Source organism: Amborella trichopoda, chromosome 5, assembly GCF_054954075.1.
Source record: "Amborella trichopoda isolate Santa Cruz 75 chromosome 5, AtrichopodaSantaCruz75HAP2 v2.0, whole genome shotgun sequence".
Classification (NCBI taxonomy): domain Eukaryota; kingdom Viridiplantae; phylum Streptophyta; class Magnoliopsida; order Amborellales; family Amborellaceae; genus Amborella; species Amborella trichopoda.
The window spans coordinates 4,815,370-4,842,057 of record NC_142340.1 but is presented as its reverse complement, the minus strand read 5'-3'; the positions used below and the strand labels follow the sequence as shown (position 1 = coordinate 4,842,057).

General features: G+C 34.2%; 2 protein-coding genes across 5 annotated transcripts; both read left to right on the top strand.

The window, feature by feature from the left end:
• Window positions 1-7,786: 7,786 nt before the first annotated feature.
• Window positions 7,787-19,861, top strand: LOC18443461 (uncharacterized). Of its 4 annotated transcripts, XR_016055706.1 has the most exons (7): window positions 7,787-8,019; window positions 12,763-12,796; window positions 15,610-15,678; window positions 17,927-17,987; window positions 18,080-18,246; window positions 18,373-18,522; window positions 19,640-19,861. XR_016055706.1 is itself a non-coding variant. In XM_088867027.1 (6 exons), the coding sequence occupies exons 3-6, from the start codon at window positions 15,620-15,622 to the stop codon at window positions 18,389-18,391; spliced, it is 306 nt and encodes a 101-aa protein (XP_088723153.1). In that variant the 5' UTR covers window positions 7,787-8,019; window positions 12,763-12,796; window positions 15,610-15,619; the 3' UTR covers window positions 18,392-19,861. The 4 variants fall into 4 exon arrangements, 2 of the variants coding, with proteins under 2 accessions (XP_088723153.1, XP_088723154.1); XM_088867027.1 differs by having other exon boundaries at window positions 18,373-19,861; XM_088867028.1 differs by lacking the exon at window positions 18,373-18,522 and having other exon boundaries at window positions 7,792-8,019.
• LOC105421363 (F-box/kelch-repeat protein At5g15710-like) lies at window positions 8,317-9,321 on the top strand. Its single transcript, XM_011628508.3, has one exon. The coding sequence runs from the start codon at window positions 8,317-8,319 to the stop codon at window positions 9,319-9,321; it is 1,005 nt and encodes a 334-aa protein (XP_011626810.1).
• Window positions 19,862-26,688: the final 6,827 nt, after the last annotated feature.

The following is a 26,688-nucleotide window of genomic DNA, read 5'->3' as shown; positions in this document are numbered from 1 at the left end:
TATATTTTGGGGAAAAAAGTGAGAAAAAAATTGTTGGTTGGGGGTAACTTGCATTGAAAGTTTAGTTTTGGAGGTTATTTGTAATTTTCCGAACAATTAATGTTCCATGTCAGTGATGTTACGCATCATGTGGATGATTCCATTCTCTACTATAGTTAATAAATATTTTTGTTTCTATCAAGAATTTTTGACAAAAAAATTACTGTCTTATAGGGTAAGAGTATCAAGTATTTAAAAATGTTGAGTACATTAAAAAAATACGTAGGAGTACCCTAAAAACTTGCTACTATAAGACCATTTATCCATGAGAAAAGTTTATATAGAGCCTAGGCTCTAAACAATCAAATTAGAGCCTACCTCAAAACTTTCACTAGAAGAGGTTGTTTTGATGCCCAAATGTAATCAAATTGATCATCTCGACATCAAGATGCATGGACATGAGAAAAATATGGATTTCAAGTTTTGGAAAAAGTACATGAGAAAAATATGGATTTCAACTTTTGCATGTGCAAGCCTATAAGAGCTTTCCATGCATCAACACTTAGGGCGCGTTTGTTTTTCTAAAAGATATTTTCTGGAAAGTTGAATGTTTTGTTCTGAAATGCTTAAATAAGTTCTGGGTACTGTGTTTGATAAGCTACTGGAATGTAAGAAAGTTCTAAGTATTGCGTTTGATAACATATATATATTAACAATATAAATATAAAGCTATAACAAAATATAATATATAATATGATTTTTTATATATTTTATTAATGTATATTTATGTTATATATAACATATAATATAATATTTATTATAATATAATATAAGATATTTATATAGTATATATTATATTTATTTAATATAATATTATAATTTATAATATTAGATTATATTATATATTTATATTTATTTGTATTAATATAATTCATATTATATAGTATATATTGATTACATAATATATGTAATATATAATATTACATATTATATATAATCAATATATACTATATAATTAATAAAATGAACATAAATATATAATATAATATTACAAATTATAATATTATATTAGATAAAATTATGTTATAGTAATATTATATCATATTAATAATACTAATCTTATATACTTATATTATGTATAGTAAATAGTGATCAACAAAAAAAGTTATGAAAGATTAAGTTCCTACCCCCCCTAGGAACTTAATCTTTCACTTTTAAACAAAGGAATAGAACTTTTGTTGAAAGATTATTTTATGAACTTTTCATGAAAAGTGTCAAACAAATGCAGAACTTTTTCAAAATATGAAATAATACTTTCATAAAGGCAAACACACCCTTAAGGACTTGGTGGACCACCAAGACCAATCCTTATTGCTTGGAGTAAAGGTGGAGCTAATAGACCATGGAGGGAGAGAAGATCATAGAAGGGGATTCAGCAAACATTATAGCTTGGAGTAAAGGTGAAGCTAATATACCATGGAGGTTGACTATATTTTTTATGAGATATGAGATATTCTCTAAACTTTAACTACTAAAATCCGCCATTGCTACAGGGAGTCTAATGCCGAGGCTAATGGTATTACAAAAGAAAAAAGTATGCCAATTTTAATTGGTGATTACTTCCTTCCAGTGAATTTGTCTGTATCTTGTAACTTGGTTTTTTTTTAATCAAAATTATTTGCTAATGCTCAAAAAAAAAAAAAAAAAAAAAAAAAAAAAAGGAGCGAAGAAAGACTTGAGCCTTGTTAGTCGATCCTAACAATATAATATAATATAATGTGCTAGATGTGCACAACACATGCAGTAGAAGCGATTGACTGCTTATTTGGGCTAGGCAGGTGTTATTGATTAGTAACAATCAAAGGTAGGTTCAAATTGTGTGACTACTAAAGACATTGGCTTATGTAATCGTCATAGGCCCTACCAGAGTGGGTGAATGCACATGTAATGGGGCTGTTAATGACTTTGTAGATACATGTATATTTAAGTGCACATGCTTGGGTTAGGACTGATTGGGAAACCCCCCTTAATAAGATGATTAATATGCCATTGATAATGGATAGTGATGGCCATTCATGCCTTAATTGCCATTTAGACAGCTAATGTGCACATGTTTTCACGCATGTGTGTGAGTGTGTATACCTTGGCTATAAAAATCCCTTTTGCGGGTCATAGATCCATGGATGTACATGAACAAATACAGTAAAATAAGAGCAACATATGCTTTCTTATGCAGTTTGACAATAGCCATAGTAATTGTAGGAAAAATTAATAAAATACTCATGAGACGTTAATTATTTAATATTTTATCCATTTAATTTGATTTAATTTCAGACTACCCGTTAAAAGACATAGGAGTTGAATAATGCATATCTCATGGGTTTGATAAATTTCCCTAAATTATAATATAGCTTTAGGTGTAGCTCTTGGACCCACCACTTGGAGAATTTGTACAATTATTTTTCTTGGCTTGTGTAGGAACAATGCCACCACTGATTTGTGTCCAATCACTTTGGAACCGCACTTGTGTAAAAAGGATTGTCTAAATACTGTCTATTTGGTGATAGCCAAAGTGAAAAAGAATATGTTTTTGTTGGAAAGGAGGGCGGGCGAATTAGGGGTAGAAAAGTTTTATGAACTATTTATTGTTATTGGGGAGAGTGCTTTATCAAGCTTGTCCTTTTTGCGCATTGTAATCAATATACATAAATTGAGCAAATTTATCTTCAAAAGAACAAATTTCTCGTCAAAATACAAAAAAATAAAAATATTTCAAATTTGTTTTTGGGCTCTATGTACACAGACCAGAAGGGCCCTGTATACACCAGAGTTGTATTGTTTTAGAGCTAGAAGTAAATTCGGAATTAGATAGAGTGAGAAAACAGGTAGAGAGAGAGAGTAAAATAATCTAAAAAATGGGAAAAAGGAGCCCATATATAAAGGTTTTGATGGCCTTTCGAAGTGACTTATCACTTGTAACTGGTGCTTTAAAAGTCAACAATTTTTTATTTGGGTTACTTATCTGGATGCGGAATTAGTAGGGACTGAATCGATTATCGAATTATATATTGGTCCTGGCCCGGTTCTCCCCTTAAAACACCATTTTTCACTTTTTTCTTTAAGCCTTTCAAATGTTTTTTGTGGACCCCCAAAATCCCCATCCATAAACCTCTATATTAATTTTAATTTTATTTTTTTGGATCATCGATCCGAATGATTCAAGAACGATCTGGATCACCTATCCATCCGATCTAAACTTGGATTGAAGGTAGACGATCCGTTTTATCGACCCGTTTTTTTTTTAAATTGCTTGAAACATTGCAACTGTTCAGTATGGCCTGTGATGGTTGGAAAGCCAACAATTACCATCAACAATTAGTAACCATTGGATGAGGCCGTTCAATAGCTACAACCATGGGCCAGATCTCCTAACGGTCATCACGCACATGTGTTTAACAATTACCACCCAACCTTCACGCCTATCGCATTCAATTAGTTTTCACAGTGGTGGACACACTGCCTACCGTGCCGAAAACTCATTTCCATGACCAGTGCAAATGCTCAGGCGATGGGCGCCCTATGTGCCAATGCAAGTTTGCATGTCAAAGTGCACCATCACGTTTCCTTGCACGTACACACGTGTGCTACATGCGCTTTGCATAGGCCTTCTCTCCCGTTGATTCTTGAAACATAAGTGAAAAGTTTATGAACTATTTATTGTTATTGAGGAGAGTGCTTTATCAAGCTTGTTCTTTTTGTGCATTGTAATCAATATACATAAATTGAGCAAATTTATTCAAAAGAACAAATTTCTCGTCAAAATACAAGAAACTAAAAAAATTTCAAATTTGCTTTTGGGCTCTATGTATACAAACAAGAAGGGCACTGTATACACCAGAGTTGTATTGTTTTAGAGCTAGAAATATATTCGGAATTAGAGAATGAGAAAACAGGTAGATAGAGAGAGTAAAATAATCTCAAAAATGGGAAAAAGGAGCCCATATATAAAGGTTTTGATTGCCTTTCGAAGTGACTTATCACTTATAACTAGTGTTTTAGAAGTCAACAATTTTTTATTTGGGTTACTTATCTGGATGCGGAATTAGTAGGGACTGAATCGATTATGGAATTGTATATTGGTCCTGGCCCGGTTCTCCCCCTAAAACACCATTTTTCACCTTTTTTTTTTTTTTTTTCTTTAAGCTTTTCTTATGTCTTTTGTGGTCCCCCAAAATCCCCATCCCATAGACCTCTATATCAATTTTAATTTTATTTCTTTTATTTTGGATCATCGATCCGAATGATTCAAGCACGATCTAGATCACCTATCCATCCGACCTAAACTTGGATTGAGGGTAGACGGTCCGTTTTATCAATCCGTTTTTTTTTAAATTGCTTGAAACATTGCAACTGTTCAGTATGGCCTGTGATGGTTGGAAAACCAACAATCACCATCAACAATTAGTAACCATTGGATGAGGCCGTTCAATAGCTACAACCATGGGCCAGATCTCCTAACGGTCATCACGCACATGTGTTTAACAATTACCACCCAACCTTCACGCCTATCGCATTCAATTAGTTTTCACAGTGGTGGACACACTGCCTTTGACATGCAAGTTTGCATGTCAAAGTGCACCATCACGTTTTCTTGCACGTTCACACGTGTGCTACATGCGCTTTGCATAGGCCTTCTCTCCCGTTGATTCTTGAAACATAAGTGAAAATGATATCCACATATTTAAATATGATTTTTCTCATTCACATCTTTAAAATAACCTATCACTTCTCTCTCTACAAATAAAACAAAATATAGTTTTCAAGGCTTTATATTTTTCAAAATACTATGGAACTAAAGAGATCATCATCATCATCATCAGAGTCTTATCCCAACTATTTGGGATATGTTACACGAATCTTGTTATGATATTAAGCTTTATTAAAAGCCATACTATCAATAAGACCATAAGCATTTACTAGGAATGCCCTAGCATGAGCAGTGGAAATTGCAGCAAAAGTTTACGTTGGCTTCCCACCTGAGACAACCCCAACTTGGGACCATCATTAACTGTTAGGGAATTTACCAACTAAAGAGATATCATTTTGAAATGGAAAATGTCATGATAAGGCTATGGGGCTATAAAAACAAGTAAAGCATCACCTCAAAACTCACTTTTGGATTTGGAAAACCTTCAAATCGATCATCTCAGCCTTGTCTATTATGGTTGTGAAACAAAAATTGAGATTTTAATGGTGCTATTATTAAACATTATCTAGACCATCCATTATGCCCTAAAAACAAGTGTTCGCGGATCTACAAAATTTGTATTATTTTTTTAGCTTTAAATTTCATAATCAGTGTTGGAAATTGATTTTAGAGCCATTATGGAGATTTTTTATCCCCATAGTACCTTCAGGACAAGGATTTGAGATGAAGTTTTACTTTGTTTCTGTAAAATCTAGGCCTTATAGAAACTGCATCCTTTTGAAATACACCTCAGTACTTTTCAAACCTAAAAGTACTAACATTTTTTCAAGCAATTCCATTGTCCGGAGGAATTAGTGCACAATGTTTTGAAAGCCACAATAGGTTTTTAGAAGGATCTTATGTAGCTTTTTTTTTTTTTGAATAAGTACAATAATTCATTAAGATAATGAAAGGTTATAATAGGAAAAGAAAAAGAAAAGAAAGAAAACAAAAGGACAAGAAAAAAAGGAACACAAATAGGCAAAAAGCTAAAACCATAGCTGTCGTTAGGGAGCAGTAGCCCTCTTAGCCAGGAGATCCGCATCAGAGTTGGAGCTGCGATGTACATGAAGAAAAGATGTATCTCGTCCCTTGAGAGACATAAGAATTTTATCCATGACTGCACTAAGCCTCCAAGGTATGATATCCGGCTTCAGGCACCACGTGATAACATTGACGAAGACACCTTCAATAATAATATTATGGTGCGACTGATCAAGCCTAGACACACCCATCTTCACAGCTCAAAGCTCTACTTCTTTGATCTCGTAGGTGTGAAGCGTACCATAATAGGGATATTATGGTCCCGAAACATATCTCCAAATCCAAAAAGTTGTTCCCTAACACTACCGTTAAAATTGAGTTTAAGCCAACCCTCAGGAGGCTTCGTCCAAACCCGACAAAGTCGAACACGACTCTTCCTAAAAACAAAAGAACTTTGAAATGTGAGAAGAGTAGTATATTCGGCACTGCAGACAATGAGAGACATGCATAGGCCCAAGTCACAATGGTTCTCTGAATTGTAGAACAAAGAGTGGGGAAGTCTTTAACTCGTCCTTCAAAGGTTCTCAGGTTTTTCTCTTTCCGTAGATTCCAAAGAGAGGCTGCAACAGTAATCCTCTAGAGATTGATTCCCAACGGTGCGGAAGGAGGGTTCCAAATCTACTGTAGTAGATTAGGGACATCCTGTGGCCAAAGTCCATACTAATTGAACTCAGGCAAGCCAATCCCACAAAACAACTGCAAAGGTACAGTTAAGGGAGATATAATCAACGCACCGCACACAGTGAGAGAGAGAGGCATAAGCCCAAGTCATAATGGTTCTCTGAATTGTAGTACCAAGAGTAGGGAAATCTCTAGATCATCTTTCGAAGGTTCTCAGGTTTCTCTCTTTTCATATATTCAGAAGAGAGGTTGCAACAGTAACCCTCCAAAGATTGATTCCCAACGGTGCGAAAGGAGGGCTCTAAATTTTTGTAGTAGATTAGGGATATCCTTTCGCAAAGGTCCACACTAATTGGACAAACAGGCAAGCCAATCTCACAAAGCAACTGCCAAGGTACAGTTAAGGAAGGTATGATCAACCCTTATGTAGCTCTTTTACCATGGGAGTAAATGTACAATATGCTCCCCTGTTTGCATGCTTAGTGTTAGAAACCCACATAAATAGATGTACATCAATGGATGATTCATGGAATTGTTGTTAAACCTTGCCTTTCGAGAAGAGGTGCTACTGTAGGTTTTGTTTACTTTCTTCCCTGAGAAATTAAAGCTTATGTTCCTCTAAAGTATGAAAATTTCTTTAGATTTTTGTGTTCTAAGTTCACATTCCTTTTGTCTTTTTTAAAATTTCGAAATGGCCCCACTTTGCACTTTTAAAGTCCAAAGTGAGAAAACAAATCTTAGCTTCATATTTTGAAAATTTGAAGTTAAGACATGAAGCTTTGACTTCGGCAGTTCAAGATTGGAAGCCAAGACCATAAATTATTTTTTCAAGATCCAAATCAACTTATTTAAAAATTTAGGAAGTATTTACTTGTCCTTTCAAAGTCCGAAGGCTATATTATCTCACAAATGAGGGAAAATTTCTCTTCTTTCTTACCATTAACTGCATCTTTGTACCAAAACTTCAATTTTCAGTACATATTTGTGGTGCGCCTCTATTTACAAATAAACAAGCCTCACCATATATAAATGGAGAAAGTTTATATAAAGGTGAGACCCCATCCAATGCACACCACAATAATTCATTCAAAAAGTTGTTTCGATGATAAAAAAACCCATTTCGACCTCAAAATGCAAAGATATGACCCATAATAGATTTCAAGTCTTGAAAATAATATATCTTGTAAAATATTATTTAGACTGATAATTCTTTAGATTTTTAAATGTTTATAGATCGGTTCGATCTACACTACTTTTTAACTTTAAATTTTATAATTAAAGATTAAAATAATTTCCAAACCATCATAAAGATTCTACAGTGAAGAACATATTTTGGCACTATTTAAAGGTGCGCCTTCCTTTGATTCTTTAGAGCCTCCGCCCAATATAAAGCACATTGATTCCTTTTATCTCCCTAATAAATGCATCAGAATTCCTCTCTCTCTCTCATATGCGGCTTCGCCGCCCACATTTCCAAAATGATGCCTTTGAGCCCTCTGTCTCTATTTTATGCCGTCATCTCTCCTCTCTCGTCTCTATCTCTCTCTTCAATAAAACCAGCAAAATCTCACGGAAGAAGAACCTCAACTTTCCCTCTCCAAGCGCATAAGCTTCTCTTGCGTAACTAGGTGAGAAACTCACCTCTCTACCTGGCATCGGATTCCATTATCCACTGTTATATCTGGTGATGTCCTTGTTTTGATTAAATTTGGCATTACCTTTAGCTTGTTTCCAATTCTAATGGATAAAATTATGATCTTTGAGCACATTACTGGTGTAAATAAACCACAATTCACAGGAAATAAGAGAATTTGCACCGTAGCGAAGAAATTGATTCAAAAGAGACCAATAATAAACCACAATTCACAGGAAATAACAGAATTTGCAGCCATGGAGAAGAAATTGATTCAAAAGAGACCAGTTCAATGGATAACAGAATTTGGGGTGGCCTTCCTGATGACATTATATTCAGGGTTTTGTCATGGTTGCCTGTTTCAACAATTGTAAGATCTGAGCTTGTATGCAAATCATGGAAATCATATATAAATTCCTCTCAATTTTGCAGTCTCCAATCTGAAACTCTCTCGGAGATTAATCAGCCATGGATTTGTGTTTCATTCCAGTTTCTCCCATCTCCATGGAGGCCAATTGCCACTGGGGATGGGGTTCTTTGCATGCTCTGCAAAGCCCCAATTGGTTTTCGGCTATATGTTTGCAACCCAATTTCGAAATCATTCAGTGAAATCTCTCTACCCAGCAATTATTTTCGACATTTCTTCCTTGTTTCAGGACTTTTTAGAGAGAAAACTTCTGGGTCTTTTATGGTAGTTTTAGTGGGATCAGAACTGGTTTCTGAAGAATTGGGTGGCTTTGTTCTCACTGCAAAAGTTTATAACTCTGAAATGAGATTGTGGGTCCAGAGCTGGAGCTTTCCTGTGAATTATCCTCTCTCTCCATGGAAAGCCATCAGTAATGGGGTTTTGTACTGTATCCTAGACCAATTATCTTGTTCAATTGTAGCTTTCAATATTCGATCAAGACACTGGTTCACTTTAAAGGCTCAAATGCCTGAACATCTTACAGAAGTTAGACTTATGGATCATAAGAACAGGTTGGTTATGATAGGGGGATTAGGAAGCCATGGAATCACCAAGGAGATTGGGATAGGGAAGCTAAATAATTCACTGATGGAGTGGGAAATGATTGGTCGATTGCCTGAAGATTTCTGCAATTTCTTTTTGAGAACGCCTTCTCGACGAGTTAAATGTGTTGGCCATGGCAGTCTCATCTACTTTGCTAGTAAGAAGTTTCCATGCATTGCAATCTACAATATTGCACAATATTGTTGGCACTGGGTGGACTCCTTGCCTTTTATGGTGGATCCTCTGTATCATATGTTCACTGGTTTTTGCTTCGAAGCTGGATTGTAGTTGTAAATTTTCCATCCTCCATTATTTATAAGAAGCCAGGAATAATATCTTGTCTTGGTTTTGAAATGTTTCTTTTCCCGATTGGGCATTTCTATCTCTTCCCCGCTGTTCTCAAACGAGAAGAAAACTGGCACTCTTGTTGTAACTCATGGAACATAAAAAGTGCTGAATTTATTTGAAATGAGTTTTAGATTATTTTCATGATTCTGATATCTTTATGTACTAGTTCCTTTCTAGTGCTACTCCAAGGATGAATTGACATGAAAATATTATATGACAATCAAGAACTTTTGATTATTTCAGCTCAACTATCTATCCAAACATCCAAATTAGGTATTCCTACTTATGTTTTATCCAAGCATTTAATTTAGCATTTTCTACCTTTTTTTTTTTTTTTTGAGAAAGTCCGTGCACTCTGTTTGACTTGAAGTATGCCTTTTGGAGTAGTTTATATGGTTTTGATGAGGTACAAAACTATAAATTTTGTCCAAACTGATAGAACATACCAAAATGAAATATTTAAAGTCAAAGAGGATGCTGGGCCTCTCATGTGATCTATACTTTTTACTGAACCTGTTGATGTGATTTATGAAAATTAAACAGCTATAACCTATAAGAATGCAAAGGCGAAGAATCATTTTTATAATATGGTTAGGAAGGGAGTGAAAGTGGGAACTTATCTCTCTACAGTTTCATGGGTAGGTGACCCATACCCAAGGTTTTGGTAAATATTCTGTTCAAAAGGGTGTGGTGGATGTTGTGTTTAGAAAAAAGATACTTGAGATGGGATTGTGAGTGGGTAAGGCATTTAGATGATGCAGAAGTTGAATTGGTTTATGATGATGCCCTTTTAGTACTTTTCACCCAAAATTTTTATTTGCTCTTAACATGCTCTGTCTACTTTACAAATGTGCTTTATACTGCAAATGTTTTATATGTATGTTCTACTTTATTTTTCATCATGCTTCATGTTAACTGATCTGCATATGTACGGAGCTACATTAGGAGGAGCACCATTCATGCATGTTCAGGTCAATGTTTTGCCTTGGATCTGATCCCCTGTTTTGAGCAAGTGTAACAACTCATCTTGTGTGATTGGTGGATTATATATCAGTATTAAAACAAAATAGTTGCAAATAGTTGTGTGATCAAATGTGGAATATGATCCCCTGTTTTGAACAAGTGTAACTACTCATCTTGTGGGATAGTTGGATTATATATCAGTGTTAAAACAAAATAGTTGCAAATAGTTATGTGATCAAATGTGGAATATGGCAACTTAGACCCGACAGAAAAGACCAAGGGCATATTCGGCATGGTAAATGTGTTTTTATCAAAGCTGCCGGGTTTGGGGGAGCACTGAGCAAGTTCATATTGTGCTCAGTTTCCAAATTGCTACTTTGGAGTTCTACGATGGTCTCATGGTTACAATGTGTTCCATTAAGAACGGGCCTACATGGCGTGCTCATGTTTTATGCCCTAGGTAACATGATTTATGAAGCACCTAGCCGCCTACTTGTACTGCAGGAATCTGCATAAACAAGGTGGTCACAAAATGATACAACAGTGTTAATTTTTTTCCACCACAAAGGTCATGGTTAACGATGTGGCTTTTTGATCCAGAAATCATTTTGGTGGAATTGGATTTGAGTGGTGTTTTCATGAATTGTGTTTTCCATGCCGATTATCAAGCTGTTTTCACATGAAAATGCATTGGAGGCATCAGATATAAGGTCCATCGCATTATTTGGATTATGGGACAGAATTTTGATCTGGACTAGCACTTTTTTTTTGTAAATCCTAGATGTTTTATTTATTGAATGTGATTTCACTTGTTGGCAATGTCTATTGCCTTTTGAATATGCCCCTGATATGCTTATGCTTGTATATTTATAAGTTGTGTATATGTTATAGGAGCATACTTCAAGCATAGTATGTGTGATAATGGATTAAAACTGTTGTTTGATCCTGATCGTGAACTAGTTGGTTAGATTAAGAGGGATAATTAGAATCCAAGATGTGAATCAGTCCTGAAGAATATGTTATAGGAGCATACTTCAAGCATGCTGTGTATATGTTATAGGAGTGCTTTATAAGTTGTGTATATGTTATAGGAGCATACTTCAAGCATAGTATGTGTGATAATGGATTAAAACTGTTGTTTGATCCTGATCGTGAACTAGTTGGTTAGATTAAGAGGGATAATTAGAATCCAAGATGTGAATCAGTCCTGAAGAACTCTACTGATCCAAATGTGACCACATCTGAAAATTCGTGTAAATTCATTCCAATGTTTATGGTTTTCTTATTGTATTCAGTTTATGCTCATGAATTTTTTCTTTTTTTTTGAGAGAATAGTTTATGCTCATGAATATTATTAGTTTGAATCTTGTTGTGAACCCTGTGGCCTGCATGGCCATGAGGTTTCTGCCATCTTTGGCAGGGACAATCTACTCTGGCTCAAGTGGTCAAGAACCCTAATGTGCTGCCACTGATGGAGGTGGATGATGATAGGAGAGAGAGAGACCCCACATTGATAAAGACGAAAATGTAAAAGATTTCCGAGGATGAAATTGGTTATAAAGAAGGCAACACTATGATACGTTTAGGGTACAAATTACATGCTACATAACATGATCACACATGTATATGGTTTTTTGCCCATGTCGATATGCCACAAACAACACAACAACAAGGCAAAAATGATTCTCTGGACAACTTAAGAAACTTGGTTACTTCTTATTAACCTTCTTTTTTTTTTCTTGCTGAAATTAGGGGTGGCAATAGGCCAAGTGGCCCGGCCTGGCCTCTAAAAAACTAGGGCCTAGGCCACATACAAAATGTGGCCTAGGGGCCGGGCTAGGACCACGACATGGCTGGTTGAGTTCGGTCCGGCCCAGCCCGGCTCTCTTTTTTTTCTTTACTTTTCCTTGATTTATTTTTCTATTTATCTAGCTCAACCCAGCTCTGATAGGGTCAGGGCCTCTTTGGACTTGTTAGGTCGGGGCAGCTAGGGGCAAGGCCAGCCTAGCCCAAGCCCGACCGTTGCCCACGCTAGTTGAAATATCACTGTGAAGGTAGATTTTGTGTCATCTAAAATTGCACCACATTCGTTTATCTAAACAATATTTAGACATGTCATATCTGAAAAAGTAATTTTAGAATTGCTATTTTTGAAACTGGTATTTGCGCAAGACGTTGATACACATGTCCATGTCTATGTAACACAATATTATATGCATCTACATTAATGAGCATCCCCCACCACTCCAGTCTTTTGATGTGGACAATGGACTGGTGTATATGCTAGTATTCTGTTGCTCCAAAACAATTTCTGCAAATTATTTTTTTATGCCTGGCCTAAGTGCTTGAAATTACTATGCTTATTTCCATGTCTCACATCCTTTGTGAAATACTAATGCTAGGGCATGTGTTTGCTAGGCTTTAGAGGCTCTAGAGAGAAAGGATCCTCAAGGTACAACCAATTGATCTAATCCCACATTCTTTCTAGAATAAAATAAAATAAAAATGAAGCATTTATGCGTGTGACAAAGCAAAAAAATAAAATAAAATTAAGTCATGAAAATAGTGCGTCTTCTAACGCATTATTTAGACCGTCCCTTTTTTATTTTTTTTAATTATTTGTAGATTTACTCGATATGTATCATTTTTAAAGCTTTAAATTTCATAATTAAGGATAAAAATAGATTTTCATGTCATGGCAAGGCTTTCAGGCACCACATATTTAGGCTCGGGGTGTGCTTTACTTCAATAGTATAAGTTGACACCTTATATATACATCACACTTTTTTTGGGTAAGTATATATACATCACACTTGAATTACACATACTCCTCTTCTTTTTTGTTAAATATTATACACTCCCTCCCTCTCTCTGCTCTTCTCCAAAATATACTCTCTTTATCTCTCTTTGTTTTTTTTTTTTTACATTACCAAATAACTCCCATAAATTCTTTTGTTTTTTTTTAACACTGTCAAATAACTCCAATAAAAAGAAAAACATGTGGCAAGATGGTCACGAAGTCACTAGAAGGAAGTAATCACCAATTAAAATTAGTGTACTCCTTTTACAAGACAACTAGCCTCGACGTTCGACTCCATGTAACAATGGTGGATTTCAGCAGTTATAGTTTTGAGAATATCCTATATCTCATAAAAATTATAGTCAACCTCCATAACACATTAGCTACGCTTTTACTCGAAGCTGTAATGTTTGTTGAATCCCTTTCTATGATCTTCTCTCCCTCAATTATTGACAAGAGTTTAATGCCTTTCGAAAAGCCTTTAGCTTTAGCTTCGTTAACTGTAGTGACACCGCAAGGGCCAAGATATGAACAAATAATATGCCTCATATGGTCTCTTATCAATCCACCATAACCCGCTGCATCTGGGTTTTCAAAAGAGCTTCGATCAAAATTCAACTTGTGTGAATTAACAAGTTGTGGTGTCCAAACATCACCCATTTGACTTGATCTAGGAGAAGATAAACTAGCTACTGCCCTAGGATTAGCAATGATATGACTTTTTAGGATGAATTTAATATCTTTAGGTATAGAAAACCAATATGCTACTAGTGCCAAAATATTGGATTTCGTTGAATTTAGCATCTTTAGGTGCAGAAAACTAATATACTGTTAGTGCTAAAATATTGGATTTCAACATTGAAGTATCAGTGCTCAACCCTTCAAATACTCTTTTATTTGTTTCCTTCCATATGCACTAAAGAATACTCACCCAAATTGATTTCCACAATATTACGTTCATCTTTGAGATACTAGGAATAAGCCATTAATGAAGAAGTTGACTTATATTTTCAGAAATATATATCGAAAGGCTTAGACATTGACGAGCCCAATCCCATAGATTCATCACAAAGGGACAATCAAAAAAAATATGTTGGGCCATCTCATTATCAGCTTTGCAAAAAAATACAAACATTAGTTAAAATGAAATCCTTTTCCTCAAGTTATCAATAATAGTTAGCTTATCTTGGCACAAAATCCATAAGAATAATTGTACTTTTAAAGGCACATGAAGTTTTTCGACATTAAAAGTCCAGCTTTTAATTGTCTACTATGATCACAAAAAATGAGATCATAGGTTGACTTAACTGAAAAGACTTCGAAGTGATTAAGAATCCAAATGATTAAATCTTCTTTATTTGGTGAGATATAAACGTTTTGAACCATTTTCATAAGCGATTAGTATTCATCAATAAATCTATCAAAAACTCTTCTATACCTGCAAAGAAAAGACCAAACAATATTAGTAGAAAAACCCCCACTGGCCTCTTTAACATAAGCTAATGGGTTAGTACTTTTGGCAAACACCTCTTGGAACAATATCTTAGTGGGAAGTCACCACGTCATTTGTCAAATCAGAATAAAGTCTTTCCTCATTTCCAATCACTTTTTGAAAATGTCTAGATATGTGGGTCTATCATAGTCAATACCGCTCCAAACATGATATAAAAATGATTTATTTGTAGGATATTTGATTAAGTCATAGAAAACACATCCCATATTTTTCTTTAAGAACCTCGACTCGAAAAGGATTTTGTTGGTTGTGAATTACGATCCGAAGATTTTTAAATCTATATTATTAAAATTATATGGAAAAAGATGGGATTAGCCCACTAGCTCATATGAACATATAAGCCCAACGTCTCAGATTGAATTTGGATCAATCTGACAATTACGGATGTTCAGTAGTGTTTGAATTTTAGTTTTTTCTTACAAATCTAAATCACTTGAAATTTTAGTCGTGTGTTCATAATAAATAAGTGAATCTTCAAAAACTATCAAAAAAATATTTTACATAAAATAAATTGACCAAAATATCCTAAAAAAGTTTTGGATGGATTTTGGTTATTTTGCTTTTCGCGAATAATTTTTTTTATATTTTTATTTGGTGCGTCTTGATGAGAAGAACAAACACTTAAAATTTCAAATGATTTGGATTTATAAAAAAAATAATCAAATTCAAACACTACTAAACATATGTGATCGTTAGATCAACTTAAATTTAATTTGAACTATTAAACTCATATATTCATATAAGCAAGTGGGTTAATCCCAACTAAATTACGACCCAAAATTTTGCATCCAAAATACAACTCAGAGGTGCAATTTGAAAGGGGACGCATGTAAGACCAAAAACTCAATTCATTGATAATTCAACAGGTTAGGACTGTAATGTCATTCAAAATAACGTTTGGGGTAGTTTGTTTTCTGAATTCATACTAAAGCGTTCTTCGCAGTATTTTCAGAGAAGTGAATATGGCGTCTCACTCGAGCAGCGAGAAACCGAGAACAAGCTCCTCCATCGACTCCAGTGGGTACGATTTTTTCGTTTCAATTTCTGAATAATTCACATTATCCTCTCTTTTCTAATCGTTCCTTAGGGTTTTCCAGATGGTACTCTTTTGATCACATCTGTCAAGGTTTTGATTCAGTTCCTGCTTTTTACTCTTGTCTAATTTATTTGGGGTTCTTTCTCTTTAGTTTAATGATTGTTTTTAGGGTTTTAGGGCCTTCTGTTTCACTGCTGTTCAGAACTGGGCATGGTTATAAAACATGTGCGAATGGACTCGGACTGCACCGAGTTACGCTGGTGCAAAGTTCAAATTCGGTTACCAAATCAATGTGTAAATATTTTATATATAATATTGAATTTTTTGATGATGGTTTATGAGTTTTCTTATCTTATCCTGCCTTTTTCTATTTTCCCCATTTCGAATTTTCCAAATTGTTTCCAGTCATGAATCATTATTTCCCAAATTCTATCTTTTATATATTTTTTTCAAAATTTGTTGGACTTTTAACATTGTTCATAGTTTAGTTTGCTTTTTACTTTTTTGTTATTTTCTACAAAAGTTTTTAAAAGATTAGCCTTTTTTGGTCTCATACACTACCGGTGCGCGTTAGATTCGCTCCAGTTACTTGACTCAAGCAGGCCTGAGTCTCGGGCCCGAGCCGAGTAACTAAATCTTGGTGCCAGGGATTCAAACTTGAGGTGTAATTCCGCAAACAACAAGAACCAATCAATCATTATCATCATCTCCGCTTTTATTCTCTTTTTTCATGGTTTTTAAGGTTTCTTGCTTCATTATTTTTAGCATTTTAGGGTAGGTTTCGTTGTTTTACTTAGGGGGTGTTTGGCAACACAAATTTTGGGTCCCAGAACCCAAAATTTCTTCTTCACTGTAGGAGTTCAACGTTTGGCAACACTACCTTCTACAGTGTTTTGGAGGTAAAGAAGGTTGGGTACCCTACCAAACCGGGTGCAGCAACTTCCTAATGGGGGTTTGAAGTTAAGGGGAAAGAGGAGGTTTTTCATATTTTCTGCATCTCCTTTCTCTATTCGTCTTCCAAAATCCACAGTATTAATATAGAGAGGCTCTTCTTCCATTATTGAAAATGTCAGTCTTTTACTCCAAAATTTATTAGAGGATTTCTTTTCTCTTGTTTTTGTTATTTTTTATACTCGGAGTTTTAGACTTAATATGTTTAATATCTGTTTCTCTTTCCCCCTATTTTCGAGTTCTTGAGTTCTCTCTCTCATATTATAAATCGGGTCTTACTCCTATGTGTCATTCAAATTCAAGCTCACTGTATTCAGCAATAACTGGCCCCAATTTTTTCTCAAAAGGGTTAATCAAATGATCAAGAAATCAATTAAGAAGGATCACAAACAATTTCCAAGAAAATCAGTCAACATTATATCACATATTTGGATCAAGAATGCATTCAACAATGGCTGAATTTCTGCTGTATTTTGTACACATTTTCAGAGTACATAATTAGCTGAATTGATCCACAAAAATTTGTTGAACTGCTTTGTATCTTGTAAGTTCTAATCACAATATGGAGGATCAACAAATTCACAAGATATTGTCACACATTAAACAAGAGAATGTTTACGGAATATTTTCTCACTTGTTCATTATTCATATTTCTTAGCTTCTTAGATTTCATAACACAGATGGGCCTGAGAATTTGATTTGTCTCTATTACTCTTCAATTTGTTTGTCTATTTGGCTTACAATGAATACAAGTTCTATTTGGCATGCAAGTATGTATGAGCATGATTTTGCATGGTCTATGATCTCAGCTTGAAGGGCAAAAGAAGATGAAATCCCATATTCCTTTCTCAAATTGGATTTCGTGTTGGATACGTCTAGATAAAATCAATTTTGATCATGGGATGTATAGGAAAATATCAGTGCTTATGAGGCAAAGCACCCGTTGTTTGCTTTGGAACGAACAGTACAATTGACACTCTATGTCTGACTACTGTTCCGACATGCTATGTATTTATGTATGTGGCATATCACTTACTTTTTTATTTATTTATAGTTTGTCTCCCTTGAGGATTTAGTAAGAATCATGCAACAAGGTTTGGCTTTGGCTTTGTTCGCATTATTGCATGATCCTCCATGATTTTAAAGTGATTCAGACATTTATTTGGTTTTTAACAATAGTTTCACTACCAACCATTCATAATGATTTTAAGGTGGTCGAGAGGCTTACTTTTTAGCAATTCTTTCCGATAGATGTGTTACGAAATTAACCATTGTTTTGCAGGGCTCTTGATTCACCGTCAGGAATGAGTGGAAGAGTTACTAGTTCCTCACATGGTATAGAGGTACTTCTCTGATTTCTCTACACCTTTTTAAGAATTAAAAAGCTTAAGCCTTTAAATGTATATATGTTCATTCTAGAGTGAGGTTTGTGCAGGCTGTAATAAACCAAAAAGGTCGAGGGGACCCCATGATCGAACAAGCTAAGAGATTTGCTGTGGCTCAAGCACAAGAGGATGGATGTACTGGAAGTTACCGGAGTTTTGATTCTCAATTTAAGAATTATCTTCTACCTGTAATTCCAACTCTCGATGACTTGAAAAGGTAAAGATGTATTTCTATTTCCATTATAATGTTCTTCTGGGAAGGAAGTATAAGCATGGATTTTCATTGGTTTCAACTCTCGACTAATCGACGAAACTAAAACCATTTCAATGGGAATACCTCTAGGCATGGCAATGAGCTCTGAGTTCCGGCCTGCCTCGGCCAGTTTGGACATGTCTGGGACCCTGATATGCGCCTCAGAGGCTGGACTCAGCCCTCAGGCTCAATTGTGTAGCAGGTTGAGCCAGGAGGTGGCCAATTAGCCCCAGCCTCATGGTATGTTTTATATTGTTTTAAAAGGTGTATACATGCACAAATCAGGTTGTTGGTATAGTTGTTGAGGTGTTCAAAGTACTTCGCCATGTTTACTGTCCGAGCAATACCAGTTAAAATCACATTCCTTTATGTCCCCTACCCCTTAAGAAACCTGGGCCTGTACTTAGGCCCAGGCTTGTTCCAGCCTAAACCAATAATTGGCCTAGCCGGACCTTGGCTTGTCATGTATCGCAATGGCCAGGCTTGGGCCTCACCATGTTCACTGTTCGAGCAATACCAGTTAAAATCACATTCTTTTATGTCCCCTACCCCTTAAGAAAACTGGGCCTGTACTTAGGCCCAGGCTTGTTCCAGCCTAAACCAATAATTGGCCTAGCTGGGCCTTGGCTTGTCATGTATGGCAATGGCCAGGCTTGGGCCTCACCATGTTCACTGTTCGAGCAATACCAGTTAAAATCGCATTCTTTTATGTCCCCTACCCCTTAAGAAAACTGGGCCTATACTTAGGCCCAGGCTTCTTCCAGCCTAAACCAATAATAGCCGGGCCTTGGCTTGTCATGTATGGCAATGGCCAGGCTTGGGCCCAAGGCCTTGAGTCTCTGCCGGGATTGGACCAACCCTTCCTCCTCATGATGCCGCCCCTAGGAGTACCTTAATTTCTCGAGTTTATCTTGATAACATGCTAACATAGGCAACAGTTCGAACTCCCTGATATCTTTTATCTCTGGGCTGGCTCGATGTTGTTCTCAATGTCTCTCTATCCCAACCGATGGCCTCTCGGTTTATTTTTCTGATACCACTGGCTGCTAGGCAGACACCCCCTTCTTATGCCATGGATCCCATCTTTGCTTATCAATGCCAACACATGTATTGAACAAATTCTGTGAGTTCTTGGAAAAATTTGTTATAAATGACTGCTCTATCATGAAATGATCCTTATGTTAGGCATGCTTGTAAAATGCTGTGCAGTGAATCTTTGAAGTTGCATCTTGAGGTCATCTTAATGTTAGGAATGCTTATAAGTGTTGTTCTGTAAATTTTGTGAGATAAATTACCCCTCAATGGATGATTAGGATATGCCTTTTTAACTTAATCAAGTTTTTTTGCTTTTAAACAGGCAAAGTTAGTTTCGTTAATGGAGCCCCATCTGCATTATCATTTTGAATGGAAGGCTGCATTGATAGTTTGCTTCTTTGAAGTTTGAAGTATACATTGAGAGAACGAGCTCCAAGCAAAGGTGGTCAGGGTGGGGGGTGTTACAACGTGATATCTAGATTTCATTCTCCCTGTATTCCAAGTTAGCATTCAAAAAAATAATGAAAAAATACATTGATGAAAATTGGTCTTTTAAAATTTTGATCTAGATGGGGAATCTTCCAGTAAACTCAATGAGAAGGTAATGGTGGATTTTTCTTTCTTATAGGGTAAATAAGGTGACAGTAGCTTAGTCTGATTCCGTAATCTAAGCATTGAGCATCCTACTCTCACCCTTCTTTTTGTTTAATTTTAACACCCCTTTCTTTTTGTTTGATTTTGTGGAATCTAAGATATGAAAACTCATTATTTTTACATAGGCTTGTACACTGCATTTAATCATTTTTCCTTTATCTACAAAATATTGTTAGCATTAGAAAAAGAAAAAAAAAAAACACCTAGCAACCAACCAACTTATATATATCAAATCTAAGATGAATTACGATATTTACATCTTTGCGCAGGATTTTGGAAAAGGGGAAGCTTATACCACACGTATAAAATAGGAAAAAGGAAGAAGTTTATATAAAGTTGGCACCTTAAAATGTAGAATTAAGGTGTACCTCTATAATTCTTTGAAAAATGTTGTTTTGATTTTGGAAAAACATCTAATTGATCATCTCGACATTGAGATGTATGGATATTGAGAAAAAAAGATATTCTAAGTCTTAAAATAAGTACATCTTGCAACATGTTATATGGTTTGTCCATTTTCAAGATTTATAGGGTTTATAGATCTGTTTGATTTGTACCATTTTTAAAGTTTAAAATTCTATAATTAGAGATTAAAAGAGATTTTTGAACCACCCTAAGAATTTTCGATTTTAAAATTACTTATCATCGCAATTTTTAAAGTTGCAACCTCATGTAAACTACACCTTATAAAATATATGTGAACTCTATTGCCAGCTATTCAATATAAATGAGTAATAATGTCATGTCTAAATACTATTTTATTCTTAATTTTTCTACAGATCTGTTGTGCATTAAATTTGGGGTTTGCCTACTCTTTATCCGAGCCCACCTTGCAAATCAAAAAATATATATCTAATTGAAAATAAGCAAAATACTTTATAAGTTTTAAGGGTATTTCAATCATATTTTTGTTTGAAAAATAACCAAAATATCAAATGCCCTACACAACCCAAATTTTGGTACAGAATAATTCATAAAATAAAAATGAAAAAATAAATAACTTTGAGCCATTTGATCAATGTTAGATGTTTAGGAACTAACTTTATACATTCCGCTTAATTTCAAGTGTCTATTCAAATCATATGGGTGAGAGTAGGGGGCATGTTTTTGTGTATGGGTGGTGCCACATGTGAAGTTTTCCTTTTTAAAAATGCCAAATTATAGCCCCAGCTTTATGTTTCCATATCCATACATCCATATTTGGGCATCTCAGCTCTCTGTAACTCTCTCCCCGTTGAGCTCACATTGATCAAGGTTTTGTTGCTCTAAATGAAGGGAAAATTTTATGTAAGTTTGCATCCTTATATTATAGAAGTATGGTGCACCTAAAAAATCCTATACAAAAGAGTTTTGAACATGGGAAATCTTTCAATCGATCATTCTTAATTTTCACTCTCTCTATCTTGAACTTTTGTAATTTGAAGGGTTGTGAAGTTTAGACTATATATATATATATATAAAGTTTATATAAGGTTGCAACCTTAAAATATAGAATCACACAGATGCACCTCAAAAATCTATCGAAAATATTGTTTTAATGTTGAAAAAGCCCTCTAATCAATAATCTCGACATCGAGATCTGTGAATATGAAAATAAAAGGTTTTTTAATATCGGAAATAGTGCATCTTGCAACACATTATTTAGACCGTCCATTTTCAAGATTTTCATATATTTATAGATCTACTTGATTTTAACCATTTTTGGAATTTAAAATTTTCTAATTAGCTATGAAAATAGATTTTAAGATAATACTAAAAATTTTTTGCAACAAAATTACATGTTATAATAAAATTTTAAGGCGTGCCTTACCCCCCTCTCTCTCTCTCTCTCTCTCTCTCTCTATATATATATATATATATATATATATATATATATATATATATATATATATATATATATATATATATATATATATATATATATATATATATATATATATATATATATTAATTACTATTATTATTTTTATTTTATTTTTAATTTTTTTGAAATTCCCTATCTCAATCAATAAGTGAAATTCCCCTATCTCGATCTATAAGTGCAACATGCAATATCCTATGTTACATATAAACGGATATGTGTGTCTATTCGTGATGCTTATTGCAGACGTGAGTATAAAAATTGAAATCTGGGCACGACAAGTACGTAGAATATATGAGTGTCTATATATATATATATATATATATATATATATATATATATATATATATATATTGAAATTTATGTGTAGTTTTTTTTTTAGTAATTCAATGGAAAAAACAAGCCCCTACCCGTTTTTTAAATAATTTAAACGTTAATTTTTTGAAAGTGTTAGTGGAAGAAATTTATGTGTAGTTCACATCTGCATTTACACATTCAACGATTCATACGTCATAACAATAATAAAATATCACAGAAAATTAAATTAAATTTATAGTAAAAAAAATGTTACTTTACCAATTAAAAATTTATTCATCAAAAATTTCTTGTACTCAAAGGTAAGGTTGCATCATAAGTCACAACAACATGAGAAAAAAGCTAAAAATTATTAGCTAATTATTAATTCAAACTATAGCATTTTTTTTGCATAGGTATTAACTAAGTACTTAATGTATTTACCCAAAATCATGTGATCACACCACTCACAACCTCAAAAGAAAATAAAGAGTTTTTTTCTTTGTCATTCTAACCTACTTTTATTATTCTAAATATTTTTGCTTTTAAAATATATACTATTTATTGAAAAATGATATTTCTAAACAAAAAAGTGCCAAATTCCAAAACCAATACGTGTCTGAAAAGGGAAGACTCCATGGAAGTGTCGTAACCGTTTTTAGAAGTATTGATGCGTGTTTTCAGGTCCACCAAATGTCTACAGGTGGTCAGATGATCATATATGTATGTCCATGCTCCATAAGCAACATCTATAGGAATCACAGTACTTTTAGTATATCAAGGCCTGCACCAAAATATGTCCGGATGAATTTTTATGTTTATAACGGACTCAAAATCTCTTCTAAGACATATTAATAGACTTTCGACGTGAAATAAATTCGGAGACTTTTATAAATTTCAAAAATAGATTAAGGCTCCAAAGGGGTAATAGAAGGTCGAAAATGATATAGATTGAAGTAGTGGTTAAAGTTATAGTTTATGATCTGACTAAAGGTATAAACCCTGATAGAATAGTGGAATATAATTCGTGCAACCGATCTTCAAATAATTGGGATAAAGCTTGGATGATGATGATTATGATAAAATATCATTCAAATAAATATCGTGAATAAGATTTTGAGATCACAATCAAACTGGAGCATCTTTACAACTCGAATTCTATTTTAAAAAAAATTGATCTTGGAGATTAAGACCATGGATTTGCACTTTTTGAGTCTTCACTCATTTATATCTACGAAAAATGATGTAAGGCCTCATGGTACCGGCAAGGAGATGGCTTAACCAAACTATTTTGAAAAAAAAATAAAATTTGGGGTAATTTAAAATTGCCAATTTGGTTACTCCTGTTTCTAGTAACCTACCCAAAATATTGCACCATGTTCTGGTTGGCAAATTCAAAAACCTTAGTTGCCAAAAATGGAAATGGCCAAGATATCCTCCAATAAACAAATAAAGGTGATCCAAATGGAAAAAGAAAGGGAGGGTATCAAATTACACATAAGAGAGGAGCTATTTATGACTTAATCCATTTGCAATTATTCAAACTAAAGATCATGTCTCTTATAGGTATTTTGAAATTAAATCACCTTATATTGGAGGTTCTAAATTGTTCATCTGTTATGGATAATTTGATAAATCTCCCCACGAAGGAAAAAAAGAAAAAAAAGAGGACGATCTAAATAATCATGGTAACAGCTTGTCATCATCATCCAATCTAATGGATGGCATGGTGTAGGGAGAGAAGATTGTAGAATTAATGAGAGGTTTGGTTGGATACACTGGCCCTTCATCACCGTCGCCTATTAATCGAAGGGACTGGCTCTCTGACCATTTTGTTACCATGATCATATGGATCACCAGAATAGATGCTAGGGAGTTTCGAAATTAGTCATATTTTGTTAAATTTTAATGCAACTTAATCCATCATTGGGAAGTAAAAGCAAGAAGTAACATTTATCAAATTTTATTTAGGTGAGTTTTGAATAAGTTGCTCATCTTATAGTATACAAGAAAGGCGCACCTCTAAATTTTTTGGGACGATGACCTTCCAGTGTTGGAAGCCTGATGATGACTTAAAAATCCATATTCAATTTTTACTATGAGATTTAAATTTCAAAAAATGATACAAATCGAGCAGATCTATAAAAATTTAAAAATCTTGAAAATAGACGGTCTACATAACTTGTTATGAGATACGTTATTTTTATGACTTAAAATTCTTTATTTATGTATATATATATATATGAACCTTTGTAATTTAAAGGATTGCGAAGTTTAAAATATCCCATATATAATGTACATGTAGACAGTCCTATATTCTACGGTTGCGTCGTGCCCAGATGACATTTTTTATACTCACGTCTACATCACGAATAGACATACATATCCATTTATGTGTAACGTAAATGGACTTATGGATCGAGATAGGGGATTTTCGGCTGCAATTTGCACCATCTAATTATATTATAATCAGACAATCCATATTAGGACATGCATAATAGCATATACATGCACCTCAATGGGCCCTAATTCTTAACCAAAAAAAAAAAACAAAAGGAATAAAAAATTTACTTCCCATGATAGCATTATTCATCAACCTCCCCAACTATTGGAATTGGAATGGCTTCTAGACACCAGGTAATCCTCTTTGATTCATCATTATTTTTCTTTTCATATTTTATTGATTTATATAGATAAGGGATTTCATTTTCGCAAGGGAGCATGTACTACCTGTTTACTACCTTGAGGTAAAACCTAATCTTCCAGGACTCCATATTTTAGGGATGTATATGTTAAACTCAATGAAAAAAAGTTTTCAAATCGCATTCTCTGTGGGCTCGAAAAAAAAATGCCTCAAGAGTGAATAAAAACTGTCAAATGTTTTAAGGTGAAATCCAAGTGTTAGAAAACTCAAAATTCATTTTTTTTCTTCTTTTCAACACAATCATCCAAAAATTTTAGGTGATTACCCAATTTTAGGATAAATATTCTTCTCAAGTAAATCTTCTTCCTGAGGGAGTACATGCGCTTGATTGGGTAAACATATATTGATCCATGGGAAATATGTCGTCATGAGGTCCTCATCGTTCACTCAATTGGATAGACGATGATGGACTCAACTGGACAGAGTGATGGAAGAGAGGATACCACCAAAATTGACATGACACTGAAGGTATGCCGTCGCTCCTGAATCGTCCATCCAATTCACTGATGGTGATAATCTCATGACTACTTTTTCCCATCGCCATGTGGATTATTATACACTGACCTTTCTTATTTTTCTCTAGAAACCAATTTTTATGATTTTATACGCCCTTTCCCCACCTAGGGCTGGGTCTGATCTATTCTGGATTCATTGGGATTTGGATTTAGATTGAAAAAGTATACATGGGATTTAGATGTGGATCCAGACCCAATAGATCCCGAATATTCAGATTCAGATATGGATCCAAACATTATATATGAGATTCAAATCTAGATCCAGACTCAATCAGATCCAAAAAATTATTTTATATCCATAAAGTAATATAAAATAATAAATAATAAAAATATTATAGAACATATATATACATAAAATAATATGTAATATTTTAATATCTGGATTAGATCTGGCCTAAAATATTAGTTTATATCCAAAATTTGAATTCGGATCCGACTTAGTAGATCCAAATGTTAGATTCATACCCAGGTCTAAATAAATCCAAAATTGAAACAATAAATCCAAAATTCGAGTTTTGAATTCAACCTGGATAAATTCTCGTTCATGTCTCCATCTCTCTCCCTCTTTTATCTGCTTGCTTTTATTTTCTTGTCCATTTATTACTCTCTCTTATTTGGAAAAAGAAACATCTACAAAACTTCTATAGGTGAAGTTATGCATACTTGCTCTCCTTTTCTTTCCCCTTTATTATTTTCTCTTAGTTGGAAAATGAAACATCTATAAAACTCTTATAGGTGAAGTTCTATAGTACTTCACATACACCTCATCACCGTCAAAAGTTCATTATATGGTCACAATTATCCGATAATTTATATAAGGTGTTAACTTTATACTATACGAGTAAGGTGCACCTAAAAACCACTTGAAAACGTTTTTCTAAAAATACCCTCAAATCAATCATCTCGACCTTAGACATGAAAAAAAAAAAATAATTTGTAATCTTAAAAATATTTACCTTTCAACACATTATCTGTACCGTCTATTTTCAAGTGTCTATAAATACACTTGATCGTCACCATTTTTAAAACATTTACTTTCATAATTAGGAGGAACAATAGGTTTTCATATCATGTCAAGACTTTGCAGCACCCAAACTGCTCAGCACCACCCGAACTGCATTTTCAGCCTAATTTTGGGGTGCACCTTACTTCAATAATATAAAGTTTACACCGCATGCGAAAGCTCCCTCTTATTTTCTCTCCTTTTTTACTTTCTCATTTTCTTACGCCCTTTCTCTCTTCCCTCTCCCCTTTTACACACTCTCTCTCCTCAGCTACTGTAAAATCTGAGAAACTATTCATTAATCGCTCCTTTTCTCAACCTCAAAGGTGGACCAGCCCTC